The sequence below is a fragment of the Vitis vinifera genome, chromosome 16 (genome assembly GCF_030704535.1).
Source record: "Vitis vinifera cultivar Pinot Noir 40024 chromosome 16, ASM3070453v1".
Taxonomy (NCBI): domain Eukaryota; kingdom Viridiplantae; phylum Streptophyta; class Magnoliopsida; order Vitales; family Vitaceae; genus Vitis; species Vitis vinifera.
The window spans coordinates 15,332,217-15,348,084 of NC_081820.1; the positions used below are offsets into that span (position 1 = coordinate 15,332,217).

The 15,868-nt window shown below is 39.4% G+C and overlaps 2 protein-coding genes across 2 annotated transcripts; both read left to right on the forward strand.

Annotated features, from left to right (window-relative positions):
- Positions 1-4,341: 4,341 nt before the first annotated feature.
- LOC104878033 (receptor-like protein EIX2) lies at positions 4,342-5,627 on the forward strand. The gene is made up of 2 exons (XM_010647717.1): positions 4,342-5,110; positions 5,482-5,627. The coding sequence occupies exons 1-2, from the start codon at positions 4,342-4,344 to the stop codon at positions 5,625-5,627; spliced, it is 915 nt and encodes a 304-aa protein (XP_010646019.1).
- A 1,426-nt stretch (positions 5,628-7,053) lies between these two features.
- Positions 7,054-8,530, forward strand: LOC104878032 (receptor-like protein EIX2). Its single transcript, XM_010647716.1, has 2 exons — positions 7,054-7,975; positions 8,049-8,530. Exons 1-2 carry the CDS (start codon positions 7,054-7,056, stop codon positions 8,528-8,530), a joined length of 1,404 nt encoding a protein of 467 aa, XP_010646018.1.
- The last annotated feature ends 7,338 nt before the right edge of the window (positions 8,531-15,868 follow it).

The window sequence follows — 15,868 nt, forward strand, 5'->3', positions numbered from 1 at the left end:
TGGGAGGAGTTTCACTCAAGGGTGAAGAGAAAGCGCTTTATGCCCACAAAGGCAGGTGGAATTCCAAGCAGCACACCGTTGGCAGAACTAAAAAGAATGAGGACAAGGCAAAAAGTAGTCAAGGTGAAAGGAGCGCTCGTGTTAAGGGAGATTCGAAGAATCTTGGCACCAGAAAAAAATTTCAAGGGAGGTGCTACAATTGCAGAAAGAAGGGTTACATGGCAAAAGATTGTTGGTCGAAAAAAGGGCTTGTGGAAAATAATGCTACTACTTCCAAAAGCAAAGATGAGTGGGACACTCAGGCATTTTTTGCTGCAACAGGAGAATCAGCTTTTATAGCAACAACGTCTGAACAAATTGATTATGAGAAGGATTGGATCATTGACTCAGGCTGCTCAAATCATATGACGGGTGATAAAGAAAAGCTGCAGGATTTTTCGGAGTACAAGGGAAGACATATGGTAGTCACAGTGAACAACTCAAAACTACCAATAGCTCACATTGGTAATACAGTAGTCTCTTCCCAATATAATATTAATGATGTGTAACTTCAAAATGTCTATCACGTCCCAGGTATGAAGAAAAATCTTCTCTCGGTAGCACAATTAACGTCTTCAGGCCATTTTGTTCTATTTGGCCCTCAAGATGTGAAAGTTTATCGTGACCTTGAGATTATGGAAGAGTCGGTGATAAAGGGACGGAGACTAGAGTCAGTCTATGTGATGTCTGCAGAAACCGCATATGTAAACAAGACCAGAAAGAACGAGACAATCAATTTATGGCATATGCGATTAAGTCACATTAGTTATTCCAAACTAACTGTGATGATGAAAAAGTCAATGCTGAAGGGACTTCCAGAACTTGAAATGAGAAAAGATACAATCTGCGCAGGATGTCAGTACGGCAGAGCGCATTAATTGTCGTATGAAGAGTCAAAATGGAAAGCAAAGGGGCCATTAGAGCTAATTCACTCTGATGTGTTTGGACCTGTTAAGCAAGCCTCTCTTAGTGGGATGAAATACATGGTGACGTTTATTGATGATTTTTCCAAGTACGTGTGGGTGTACTTTATGAAAGAAAAATCTGAAACTTTCTCAAAGTTTAAAGAATTCAAGGAAATGACGGAAGTAGAGGTTGATAAAAGAATCCATTGTCTGCGTACTGATAATGGGGGAGAGAGTATACCTCAGATGAGTTTTTTTAATTCCTCCGAGAATGCCAAGTACGCCATCAGTTCACATGTGCCAACACTCTGCAGCAAAACGGCGTAGCAGAAAGAAAGAACAGGCACCTAGCATAAATCTGTAGAAGTATGCTTCATGCAAAGAATGTTCCAGGACGGTTTTGGGTAGAAGCAATGAAGATTGCAGCTTTCGTGATCAATAGGCTTCCTCGACAAAGGTTAAATTTTTCATCACCCTTTAAAAAATTGTGGAACATAAAGCCTACAGTTAGTTATTTTCGAGTTTTCGGATGTGTTTGCTATGTCTTTGTACCTAATCATCTACGCAGCAAGATGGACAAGAAGGCTGTTAGGTGTGTCTTAGTAGGATACGATAGTCAACGAAAGGGATAGAGATGCTGCGATCCTACAACTGGAAAGTGTTACACATCCCAAAATGTGGTGTTTGATGAATCATCTTCACGGTGGTCCTCAGAAAAGGAAATATTACCAGATTCAGATGTTTTTAAGGATGAGTTGCAATCTGCTTAAATCCAACTAAGCTTAGGTGAAGCTGAAAATGTAGCCGATGGTGATATCGAAGATGACGAAACTCAAAGTCCTTGGCAAACTGGTGTGCATGGACAACCAAGCGAAGAAGGTGAGCCTAGTGAAACAGAAGCACCAATTCCACTTAGAAGATCAGCAAGAACCAAGAAGCCAAATCCCAAATATGCCAATGTTGCCATAGTTGAAGATGCAAACGCAAAAGAACCAGAGACATTTGCAGAAGCATTTCAGAATCCAGACTGGACTAAAGCTATAAAAGAGGAAATTGCAGCATTAAAACAAAATCAGACTTGGGAGCTCGTGCCAAAGCCAAGAGATGTAGAGCCTATTTCCTGCAAATGGGTTTATAAGATAAAACGTCGCACAGATGGATCAATAGAAAGGCACAAGGCTCGTTTGGTAGCTCGAGGATTCTCTCAACAATATGGACTAGATTGATGAAACGTTTAGTCCAGTTGCAAAACTTACAACTGTACGAGTCTTACTTGCACTTGCAGCTAACAAAGATTGGGACTTGTGGCAGATGGATGTGAAGAATGCATTCTTGCATGGAGAGTTGGATCGGGAGATCTATATGAATCAACCGATAGGCTTTCAGAGTCAAGGTCATCCTGAATATGTATGTAAGCTGCGGAAGGCACTCTACGGATTGAAACAAGCACCCAGAGCATGGTATGGTAAGATTGCTAAATTTCTAACTTAAAGTGGGTATTCAGTAACACCTGCAGATTCTAGCTTGTTTGTCAAAGCTAATGGAGGAAAGTTAGTTATTGTACTTGTATACGTAGATGATCTAATCATCACTAGAGATGATGTTGAAGAAATTTTCCGAACAGAGGAGAACTTGTCAGTTCGTTTCGAGATGAAAGAACTTGGACAACTTAAGCACTTTCTTGGGCTAGAGGTGGATTGTACACACGAAGGGATATTTCTCTGTCAACAAAAATATGCTAAAGATTTGTTGAAAAAGTTCGGGATGCTCGAATGTAAGTCGATCTCAACACCAATGGAACCAAATGCCAAGATGTGTGAACACGAAGGCAAAGACTTGAAAGATGCAACAATGTATCGACAATTGGTGGGTAGTTTGGTTTACTTAACTTTAACTAGACCCGATATCTCTTATGCAGTTGGTGTGATGAGTCGATACATGCAAAATCCAAAGAAGCCTCATTTGGAAGCAGTTCGACGAATTTTGAGACATGTGAAGGGTACAATTGATTATGGTCTGTTGTACAAGAAAGGTGAAGATTGCAAGCTAGTTGGCTACTGTGATGCTGATTATGCAGGAGATCACGACACCCGCAGATCCACTACCGGGTATGTGTTTATGCTTGGATCAGGAGCAATTTCTTGGTGTAGCAAGAGACAACCGACAGTATCTCTGTTAACAACGGAGGCAGAGTACCGAGCAGCAGCAATGGCAGCTCAAGAAAGTACGTGGCTTATACGGCTGATGAATGATCTACATCAACTAGTGGACTATGCAGTTCCATTGTACTGTGACAACCAGTCGGCAGTTCGTTTGGCGGAGAATCCAGTCTTTCATGCAAGAACAAAACATGTGGAAGTGCATTATCATTTTATCAGGGAAAAGGTCCTGGAAGAAGAGGTTGAGCTGAAGCAGATTAAGTCAAAAGACCAAGTTGCAGACTTATTCACAAAAGGTTTGAGTGGTAGCAAGTTTGAATGCTTTTGTCATCAGCTCGGTATGGTAAAGATTTTGGAAGCTGATGTTGAGGGAGAGTGTTAAAGTTATCAACATCAGCATGTGACTGAGAGGATGTATTGAACAAGTCAAGTTTGTTTGTGTCAAAAATATGCCTCTGTTTAGTTTTTCAATAAATTAGGAATTGTCCGAGTCTTAGGGAGGTCGTTGCAGCACATTTAGAGTGACTGGTTATCTTTCTATTCCTATTTTTTAGTATTTCTATTTTTGTTGATGGTTTTGCCTATAAAAGGCTTGTATCAGGTGAAGTTTAAAAATATCACCATATCAATAAAAAAAAATTTCTTTCCTCCTCTGTGTGTCTCTTTTATAAAGTGGTTTCAACAAGAAGTATTTGTGAGATCTAAACATGTCCTATGCAGGAATCTCCAGTGTCATCCCAGCTTGGTTTTGGACACAATCCTATCTTAGTGTAGATCTATCTCACAACCAAATCATTGGAAATATTCCAAGTTTACATTCATTCGATATCTATCTGGGCTCAAACAATTTCACTGGTCCACTGCCCCAAATCTCTTCTGATGTAGCAGAACTAGACCTCTCCAATAATTTATTCTGTGGATCTCTTTCATCCATGTTGTGTCGGAGAACTGATAAAGAAGTAAATTTATTGGAGTCTCTAGACATCTCAGGAAATCTTCTGTCAGGAGAACTTCCCAATTGTTGGATGTATTGGAGAGAATTAATGAGGTTAAAATTGGGAAATAATAATCTGACGGGACATATACCTAGCTCCATGGGTTCTCTAATTTGGCTCGGTTCATTGCACTTGCGCAACAACCATCTCTCCAGAAATTTTCCACTTCCATTGAAAAATTGCTCTAGTCTAGTGGTTCTAGACCTTGGTGAGAATGAATTCACTGGGACCATACCTGCATGGATGGGGAACTTCGATGGAAAGTTCATTGAAACATTACCAGGGGATGGTGAGATTAGATATACATCGGGTCTAATGGTTCTTGTCCTTCATTCGAATAAGTTCAAAGGAAGTATTCCTCTTGAACTCTGCCACCTTGATTCCCTTCAAATCCTGGACTTGGGAAACAACAATCTCTCTGGAACCATTCCCAGATGCTTTGGTAATTTCAGCAGCATGATCAAACAATCAAATTCAAGTTCCCCCTTTCCTTTTCATAATGCACGTCATTTTGATTCGGAATCAACCGACACAGCAACGCTGGTTATGAAAGGAGTAGGCAACACTCTTGGCCTCCTAGTTGGCATAGACCTCTCAAGGAATAAGTTCTCTGGTGAGATCTCAGAAGAACTCACAGGTCTCCATGGATTGATATTCTTGAACCTGTCTAATAACCATCTCCAAGGGAAGATTCCTATGAAGATTGGGGCCTTGACATCACTGGAGTCTCTTGATCTCTCCATGAATAGACTTTCTGGTGTTATTCCTCAAGGTATGGCAAACATATCATTTTTGAGCCATTTAAATTTGTCAGACAACAACTTCTCTGGCAAAATTCCATCAGGCACCCAGATCCAAGGCTTTAGTCCCCTCAGTTTTATTGGCAACCCGAAGCTTTGTGGAGCTCCATTGACTGATGGTTGTGGTGAAGATGGTAAGCCAAAGGGTCCAGTTCCAGACGATGATGATGAAGAGGACAATGGATGGATTGATATAAAATGGTTCTATTTGGGTATGCCATGGGGTTTCGTGGTTGGCTTTTGGGCCATTTTGGCTCCATTAGCATTCAACAGAGCTTGGAGATATGCTTATTTTCAGTTCTTGGATGACATGAAGTATAAACTACTAGGATGGTGTTAATAATTGTAAATAAATTTGGCAACCTTCTTTTCCATGTGTGATCAATAGCACTTTTATGAGTTTCTTCCATCCATGTTTTTTAATTATCCGTAGTTTGAATTTATCAGTTTTCAACATATCTATACTCACGAGTAAAGGATGTTATATAATTATATTGTGGATGATTGTCATCTGGAACACAAATCAAAAGCTTTAATCCTAGCAATTTCATTGGCAATGATGGGCTCTGGGCTCCTCTTTCAGATGCTTGTGCTGGAGATTATGCACAACAAAGCCAAATATCGGGCAATGTTAATGAAGATGATGAATGGATCGAAATGAAGTGGTTCTATCTGAGCATGCCATTGGGGTCTGTGGTGGGTTTTTGGCCTGTTTTGGGTCATACTTGATTTTCAATTGTTAGATGATATGAAATCCAAATTATTGGGATGGTTGTAAATACAGATAGTTTTAAGACCTTGTTTCCGTGGTATTATAAATAGTATTTGGTAGTTTTCTTCCACTCATATCCTAATTTTCCCGTTGTGACTTTTCATTTTGGTTGCTCAGATAAATCTAACATGGAGTTTTCATTACTCAATAGATGTGAAAAAATAAATATCTGGATAGAAATGTCAGTCTTAACACATCTGATTAAGAGAAATGTTATTCATTGCAAACAGATCTCATGCCATTAATGTAAATCTGTGAAATAAAATTTTGAGTAATCGCAAAAAGCCCCTTAAAAAGTCCTACTTTCCTTGTTTCTTTCTTCCTAGATGACACCCATCCCAAGTGGTTCCTTGATTTAAAAGTTTTATTTTCTTTCCTAACCTTTACTCAATTTTCTTGGCAACCAAAAGTGGGTGTAGCTCAGCTCCTTTTTCAATGGATTCCTTTCTATTGTAATTGTTGTTGTTCTTATATTTAATGGAGTTTTCTTTTTTACAAACAAGGAAAAATCCAAGATCCACGGTTGAAGTATCTGAGTTCAGCATTTTCAAGCAACTTCCACAATGATAATTTGCTGATTGTTTTCTTTTCTTACGTATATTGTTACAACGTTGAAAAAAATAAAATAAAAACAATACCTACTTTCTTTACACAGAAGAGGGAATATTATACAGAACAGGTAAGTGAAGATTTCCTTCCATCCTTGATTTTCCACATTACAAATATGGAGAGTAGTTTTCCTTCCTGGCAGATTGCATTATCTACTTCTCATGTAGAGATTCTACTTTGGCATGGATTGTATGCTGGCTGAGTTGGAGTTTCCTTTATCAATATTCATATTTATTTCAACTGCTCGCATATTCAATCTTATCATCTTGACTCCATTCTCTAGTCTTTGATTTACCATTTATTATCTATTTGTGGCTTCAACTTGGACTTAGTACTTTGTAACCTCACTGCAGTTCACTCCATTCAGTTTCCACAAAGTTGATTATCATGGTTTGTGGTAGCTACTCTCGAATAGGATTTAGAATCCTTCAAACTTTTAATTATACCTTGGTTCAAACCTTTGTAATGATTGCTTGTCAAAGAAGGAAATTAATCATAATGCCAGATTGAAGGATTAACAATGGCAAAGACTCTGAAAGTTTCTTTGAGACCGGCTATGAGTAACAATTGATAAAGGCACATTGACAGAAAGAAAAATAAATCAGTTAATTCAGAATATGAAAGTTTTGATCCATGAAATACACATTAAGGTCAGGCTTATGGCAGATTTCTTTATTCCTGGTATCACTATAAGTATATAGCCTAAGCCCTTGCTTCCTACAACACACCATTGGAAAATTTCCTTGTCGATTCATCTGTTGCAGAAATAGTTCTATGGAGAGGAAAAGTATTGGAGATGTGGTGGTTCTGTGGCTTTGGTTTCTGTCCTTAGCAACTATAACCATCCAGTTTAGTTTGAGTGACGGAACTTCAGATGTCATCTGCAGTGCAAGAGAAAGAAGAGCACTCCAGAGAATCAAACAAGGCCTTGTGGATCAGGGAAACTACCTCTCTTCATGGACCCGTGAAGCCTGCTGTTCATGGAAAGGCATTGGCTGTGACAACATAACTAGGCATGTTGTCAAGATCAACCTCAGTTGTGAGCCCATGGAAGGAGCTTCCTTGGGTGGGGATATAAGTACTTCTTTGTTGGACCTGAACCATCTTCAGTACCTCGACCTCAGTTGGAACAGCTTTGAAGGACTCCAGATTCCAGAATTCCTTGGTTCCCTGACAGGTTTAAGGTATCTTAATCTCTCCAATGCAGGTTTGACTGGTGATGTTCCTCGTCAACTTGGAAAACAGTCGAGCTTACAGTATCTTGATATTGGAGGCATTTCTCTAGATACCAAGAACCTTGACTGGATCTCTTCTCTTTCCGTCCTTGAAGTTCTTGACATGAGCTGGGTGGACCTAAACAAAGCGTCTAATTGGCTACAAGCAATGAATACGCTCCATTCTTTGTCAGTTCTAATCTTGTCTGACTGTGGGCTCGATAGCATCAATCCTCTTCCAGTTGTGAATTTTTCGTCTCTCACTGTCCTTGACCTCTCAGAGAATCAATTTGTTTCTCCAACATTTGACTGGTTTTCTAGCCTTGGATCACTTGCTTCACTTGATCTAAGTTCCAATAACTTCCATGGACCAATTCCTACCACTCTTTGCAACTTAACTGCTCTAAGATCCCTTCATCTTTTCAATAACAGCTTCACTTCTACTATACCTGATCGCTTGAGTCACCTAACTAGCCTTGAAAGTATCTGACTTTTTATCAAACAATTTTAATGGAATCCTTCCTGTTTCCATCAGAAACCTTACTTCACTTGTAGCTGTAGACCTGTCAAACAATGCCCTTGAAGGGGAAATCCCAAGATCATTGGGAGAACATTGCAATCTACAAAGGCTAGATTTGTCATCTAATAAACTTGTCAAAGGTTTAGAGTTTCTAGACCTTGGAGCAGATGAAGTTTCAGGTCATTTTTCGAAATGCTTATCAGTTCTTTCTGATGGGAATAGTTCATCTTCTGGACCAACATCTGTATCTGTAAGAGGCTCGTCATCCTTGAGTTACTTAGATATGTCCGGGAATTCTCTGAAGGGTATAGTGTCTGGAAAGCACTTCGCTAATTTGACAAGGTTGAAATATTTACATGCTTCTTCAAACTCGTTTACATTGCAAGTAGGTTCTGACTGGAATCCTCCATTCCAACTAGAAATTTTGAAAATGGGATATTGGCAGTTGGGGCCTTTATTTACTGCATGGCTGCAAACGCAAAAGGATCAGATGGATCTAGACATATCCAGAGTGTGAATCAAAGATGTCATCCCATCTTGGTTCTGGAGTCTCAATCTTGACTACATAAACCTAGCGGACAACCGGATCTATGGCACTGTTCCAAGCTTACCAACTGCATATCAGATCTATCTTTGTTCAAACAAATTCACTGGCCCACTGCCCCGTATCTCTTCCAAGACATTTTCATTAGATCTTTCCCATAACTCCTTTAATGGATCCCTTTCACCCATCTTGTGTCAACAGAACAATGAAGAGAACATTTTGTGGTCTTTAGACCTCTCCGGAAACATTCTATCTGGAGAACTTCCTGACTGTTGGGCGTCCTGGACACTACTTATGGTGTTGAGATCACAGAATAATATTCTGACTGGACATCTACCGAACTCGATGGGTTCCCTACTTCAGCTAAGATCATTGCACTTGCACAACAACAGTCTCTCTGGTACTTTACCGCCTTCCATGCAAGGTTGCAAAAGTTTATCATCTGTAGACCTCAGTGAGAATGAATTCTCTGGAAGCATACTGATGTGGGTGGGGAAGAATCTGTCTTATGGTTCTTACCCTACGATCAAATAAATTTACTGGGAGTATTCCTATGGAATCCTGTCACCTTGAGTCCCTTCAAGTCTTAGACCTTGCAAACAACAGCCTCTCAGGGAGCATTCCAAAATGCTTTGGTAATTTCAAAAAATAAGATAACTTAAGGAACAATGTGTTAGTATGTAGGCCCATAATTACCAAAATATCCAACAATCTTCCACTTGGGCCACATGTCATTAAACAATTGATCATGACAAAAATGAGCTCAATATTTGCTATCTTAATTGTAATCATCTCAAAACAATCTGGTCCATCAATTATACCAATATAGAACCAAGACGATCTTCGTTACATGTTTCATAACTAGACCCATCAATGATCACCACATTAATACAATCAACAACATAGATCAAGTATGGATGTGTAGCATGGAAAATTAACGTAATGTGATCCCGTATAATGCCTATTTCCAACTGGTTCAACTTTATAACTTAACAAAGTTCAACATACTTTCAAACTTTATGCAAAACTTCAATTGAAAGAATATAACTTTATTTTAGAGTTTTCAATAAGCAAAACAAGAAAAATACTTAAGTCTAATTAGAAAAACATGTTATTAACTAGTGAACATCAATTAACAAACTCCCACTACACAAGCATATCACCAAGATGAACCACACCCATACGAGCCACATGCTCATGAAACACTTTAGGTGGTACACCTTTGGTAAGCGAATCCGCAATCATGAAGTTTGTACTAGTATGTTCAATAGACACTTGAAAACTCTGAACTCTCTCCTTAACAACTAGAAACTTGAAGTTAATATGCTTTGATTTTGATGAGCTTTTATTCTTCTTAGAATATAATTTTGCAACTTTGTTATCATAGTTTATCCTTAATGGTCTCTCAATGCCATCAACAAAACGCAATCCAGTGATAAAATTCCGCAGCCATATTACTTGGTTCGATGTCTCATAATAAGCTATAAATTTTGCTTCCATGGTGGAAGTAACTATGAGTGATTGCTTAACACTCTTCCATGAGATAGCTCCTTTAGCCAACCTAAAAACATATAGAAGTGGATCTTCTACTATCAATGTAGCCAACAAAGTCGGAGTCGAAATACCCTATGATCTTTAAATGATCAAATCTCTGATATGTGAGCATGAAATCTTTTGTTCTTTGCAAATACCACATGACTCATTTTGTTGCCTTCCAATGGACCATTCCTGGGTTACTTAAATATATGCTAAGCATACCAACTACATACGCAATATCTGGATGTGTACAAACTTGAGCATACATGAGACACCCTATTGTTGATGCATAAAGGATGTTTTCCGTCTTTTTTTTTTTTCGAGATTTCATTCTTTGGGCATTGAAGCAAATTGAATTTATTACCCTTAGCAATGGGGGTATCTCCTGGTGCACAATCCTTCATGCCAAATCTACTAAGCACTTTATCAATATATGCCTTTAGTGATAAGCAAAGAATACCACGAGAATAATCTCAATAAATCTATATGCTCAACACAAAGGATGCATTAACAAGATCTTTCATTTCAAAATTATTTGAAAGAAATCTCTTAGTTTCATGCAACAGACCTATATCGTTGCTTGCTAGCAGAATATCATCGACATATAACACCAGAAGAATAAATTTACTCCCATTGATCTTTTGATAAATACATTGATCAACTGTGTTTTCCTTAAAACCAAAAGACGTAATCACTTGATCAAATTTTCGATACCATTGACAAGATGCTTGTTTCAAATCGTAAATGGATTTCTTTAATTTGCATACCTGATTTTTTGACTCTTTGGATTAAAAAAATCTCTGGTTGCACCAAGTATATGGTTTCTTCAATGTCACCATTGAGAAACATAGTCTTCACATCCATATAATGTAACTTCAAATCATAATGAGCTATAAGTGCCATAATGATTCTAAAAGAGTCTTTCGTTGAAACTGGAGAGAAAGCCTCTTTATAATCAATCCTTTCCTTTTGAGTGAAAATTTTGGTGACTATATGTGCCTTATATTTTTCAACATTGATTTTTGAATCTTGCTTGGTTTTATAAATCCATTTACAACCAATCGGTTTTGCTCATTCAGACAATTTGAAAAGATCCCAAACATCATTGTCTTTCATTGATTTCATCTCATTGTTCATGGCTTCTATCCATTTTTAGGAGTTTACACTTTGTTTGGCTAGACTGAAAGATATTGGATCATCTTTTAGTCCCGTATCAAACTCATGCTCTTGGAGATACACGATGTAATCATCTGGAATCGCCATTCTTCTCTCCCTAGTAGATCTCCTTAATGGCACTTCCAATTGAGGTTGTTATTGTTCCTTCTCATGAATAGGAGAGGGTTCTTCATTATGAGTAAGAGGTAACTCAAGAGTGTCTAGATTTTCTTGATATGCATCCTGAATAATGTCAAACATAGTTATCTAATCATTTTTAGTTGCAACTGTAGGAATAATAACATATTCCTCTTCAAAGACAAAGCTCCTAAGTCCAATAATCCTACCATATTCAACATACTCGATGAATTTAGCATTGCCTGTCACAAAAAAGGATTTTTCTCAATGGCTCATAAAACTTAAAACCACTTGACCTTTCTAAGTATTTAACAAAGTAGCAGCTTACTGTTCTTGAGTCTAGTTTTCTTTCATTAGGCCTATATGGCCTTGCCTCATCTAAACAACCCCAAACATGAAGAGGCCTAATACTAGACTTCTTTCTAGTCTATAGTTCATATGGGGTTTTAGCTACTGCTTTGCTTAGAACTCGATTAAGGATATAAACTGCAATTTTTATGGCTTCTCCCCAAAGTGATTCTGACAAAGAAGAATGATTTATCATACTTCTTACCATATCCTTCAGGGTCCGATTTCGTCTCTAAGATACACCATTTTGATTTGGAGTCCTTGGCATGGTGTACTGAGGAACAACGTTACATTCCTGTAAGTATCTCGCAAAAGGTCCTAGACGTTGTTCACCCGATCCATCATATCTACCATAGTACCATAACGAGAATAATTATTTGATTTAACGACTTTAATTTTCTTTCCAAGTTGATTTTCAACTTCAACTTTATAAGATTTGAAAATGTCCAATGGTTGAGATTTCTCTTAAATCAAATATAGGTACCCATAACGAGAATAATTATTTATGAAAGTAATAAAATACTATTGACCATTCCAAGAAGCCGTAGGGCATGACCACAAATATTAGTATGAATTAATTCCAAGACACCTGAACTCCTGTTGGCACCAATTTTTTTGACATTTATATGCTTTCTCATAATGCCATTTCGCAACCAAGTACACCCGTTTCGCAGCTACGAAATGGTTGCGAAATCTCCATGCCGTGAAATCCTCCACTTCGCAGCCGAGATGCCATTTCGAATGGTGTTTCACAGCTATGAAACCACCCTTTGGCACACAAGTGCCACTTCGCAGCGCCGTACGCCCGTTTCGCAGCTGCGAAATGGGCTGCGAAAATGATGCAGAAATTCCTCTCACTGCGAAAACGCCCAGTCGCTGCAAAATCCACGCCTCCTCGCTGCGAAAAGTCCCGTCTGCTGCGAAAAGGAACAGTGACCCTTGGTGTCCCTTTTAAACGGTATAAATTCCATTTTTCCTATTCTAAACCGTCATTTGAACTTCAAAAAGGTACCAAGAGGATCCAAGCCAGAGCACCCTCCCATCTGCCTTCTCTGCCTGAGCAAGCCACGCGCATCTCCAGCCGTTTTTGCTGACACCGCCATAGCCAGAACACGAGGAGATATGTCTTCGTCCCCATCGACTCGCCTGAGAATCCTGAGAGATGCGCCTATCCAAGGTTCCACCTCCAAGCCGCCATGACCTCGCCTCGTCCCACCTCCGGTCCAGGAAGCACCTATCAGTCCTCCGCCTAGGCGCTATAATACAAGAAGATCACTTACCATCGCCGGTGCGAGCTCTTCCAAAGGCCAAAAATCAGGTACCGATCCCCCAAAGAAGAAAGCCAAGGTCTCTAAGCCAATTGATCTGACATAGTCATCTTCAAAGCCTGAATCAGAGCCTACGCCATCTCCACCGCCTGCCAAAAAGTCTCCACCACCTGCCAAGAAGCCTCAGCCATCTTAGACACCAGCAAGAGAATCTCAAATTCCCTCAGGCATGACTCCTGAGGTAGCTATCAGACGCCCCATGGTCACACAACCACCAATTGAAGGAAATCTGGATTGCAGAGCAAGGCCATTCCACTCCGAGCTCTGTTTCGACATAGCTACTTTCAGAATTCAGCCTGAGCTCAAGGAGTCCTTTCGTTTGCTACAGAGGTATCATATGGAGCATTTGCTGACTCCCAGGGATTTTTTCTATCCCCGTGTGGCATTGGACTTCTATCAGTCCATGACTACAAACCAGGTCCGAGATCCTACAGTCATCCATTTTACCATAGACGGACGACATGGTATTTTGGGAGCTCAACATATAGCAGAGGCACTCCATATCCCCTATGAGCCAGCACGTCCAAACGATTTTCAAGCCTGGACTCACCTTTCATAGAGTGACATCGTTTATACTCTGTCCAGAGGGGCATCCTCACGCCATTACATCCTGAGGAAGGAGCTTCCCCCCAGCATGTTCTTCATTGATGCACCCCTTCGCCATAACAGTTTCCCACTTCAGCATTAGGTGCAGAGGAGAGGAATGTTGCAAGAGGCATTGTATAGGATCTCTAAGGGATACTTCTTTGGCCCTCACCATCTCATCATGGCTGTTCTTCTATACTTTGAAGAGAAGGTGCATTGAAAGAAGCTGCTCCGAGCAGATGCCATTCCACTTCTCTTCCCCAGACTATTATGCCAGATATTGGAGCACCTGGGATACCCAGTAGAGCCTCAACATGAGCGTAGACGTATTTGTCGAGAGATTTTCACTCTCGACAAATGGACCAGTATGACAGCTTATGGTGGTGCAGACCAGGGAGAACCAGTTGGACTAGAGCATCTAGAGTAGCCAGTTGGCATACTTGCTGACACTCAGCCACCTGCCCCTGCAGTGGCCTCTAGTGAGCCTACACCAGAGGTTTCACCCTCTACTCCTCAGGTCACACCACAACCTCCCCCTATTATTCCACCCACATCAGAGCCATCTCCTTCAGCTGAGCCAAGGATAGCTATACCCATTATCGAGTATAGAGGCCTATGCCACACTTTTCAGGCATTGGCTACTTCTCATAGCATCCTCACTCAGCAGATCACAACCCTTCGTGCTCATCAGGAGTAGATTGTTGCCACTCAGGCCCAGCACACTGCCATCTTGAGGCAGATTCAGCATCATCTTGGCATTATATTAGCTCCTAAGCATGCCACTCCTAGCCCATCATAGCCAGCACAGGCCCCTCCTTTCATGCATGAGACTATGCCTCCTGAGGAGCCTCCTACAGGTGAAGCAGAGACAGTTGAGCCATCATCTCCACAACATCATCCACCCACCATTTGATCATTTTGATAGTTTATTTTATATCCATTTCGATTATGTATTTCGTTTATGTATGTCCTTTATGAAATCCCATGCTTTTGGTTTTATATATGTTGGGATTATTTGTATTACTTGTTTTCATTTTGTACTCACATGAATTAAAGTAATACAAATCTATCACTTTTTTATCACTCTTAGCATTATTTTATTCTTATTTCCTCTACTCATATCTTTTATTCTTTTTGAAACATGTGGTTTCTCCAATCAATACTCGAAATTGATATCACTCAGGAGATACCACTTCCTCCCTATAATCTCAATCGCTCATGCCACATTGAGGACAATGTTCAACTTGGTTAGGGGGAGAGTTGAGGAAAGAAGTTTTTTGTTATTTATGCTAAGTTATTTTGGTAATTTAGTTCATTTTTGTTTAATTTTCAAATTTTTTAAAGTTTTTTATTCTACTCTCCATGGTTATTAAGGAAAAAAATTCAAATTAAAATGGGAGAAATTGAATTTTTGTTTTTCACTTGACTTAGAATTTGTATTATGCTTACTAAAGTTGATGAATTGTTGAAACTTCTATTGAATTCGGCCTTAGTTCTCCCTCTTTAAGCTATTCATACACTATGCACAATAGATTCCGATTATAAGATGAAAAACTATTTCCATCTTGACTTAGGAAAATTTTAGACTTAATACCTTTGACCTCATTTAATAGTGTTGGGACACCTTATAAAAAGCCAATGAGTCTTTGAAAAAAAAAAAAAAGAAAAATGTTTGCTTGCCTTGAAACCCGAGCAAGGTCTGAGGGGTATATGGTGAAAATCTTTAAAACCTGGTGCCCTAAGCCTTCATTGGTTGGGAGCCACCGACCTCAATGCTCGTTACAAGGGTGAATAGGTGAAGTTTAACATACTGTAGGTGCTTGGGTATTAAAATTCATTCTCAAAAGTCCGGGGTAAAATCCGAGGAGTTAGTCATTGAAAGATCCTTAAAGCTTGATGCCCTAAACCTTAATTGGTTGGGAGCCATCGATGGACCCCCTTACATGGACAATTTAGAAAAGAATACCTTTAAGCCTTGTACTCCTACAATGAAAAAAAATTGTGAAACAAAAGGGTGCGTTCTTAGCCTATTGAATTTGGTCAGTTTTCTAAGTGTTAAAAAAGAACTAGGTTGGGGGGAGAGATTAGTTCAGCATACTATATTCGGAAGCTATCAACTAACACTTAGATTTTTATGGAAGAGTAAGGTTTGGTCCTTTGGAAGTAGAAATGATTTTAGAGCTTCAATTTGCATAATGCCTTCTCTTTATGAATTGTGTTT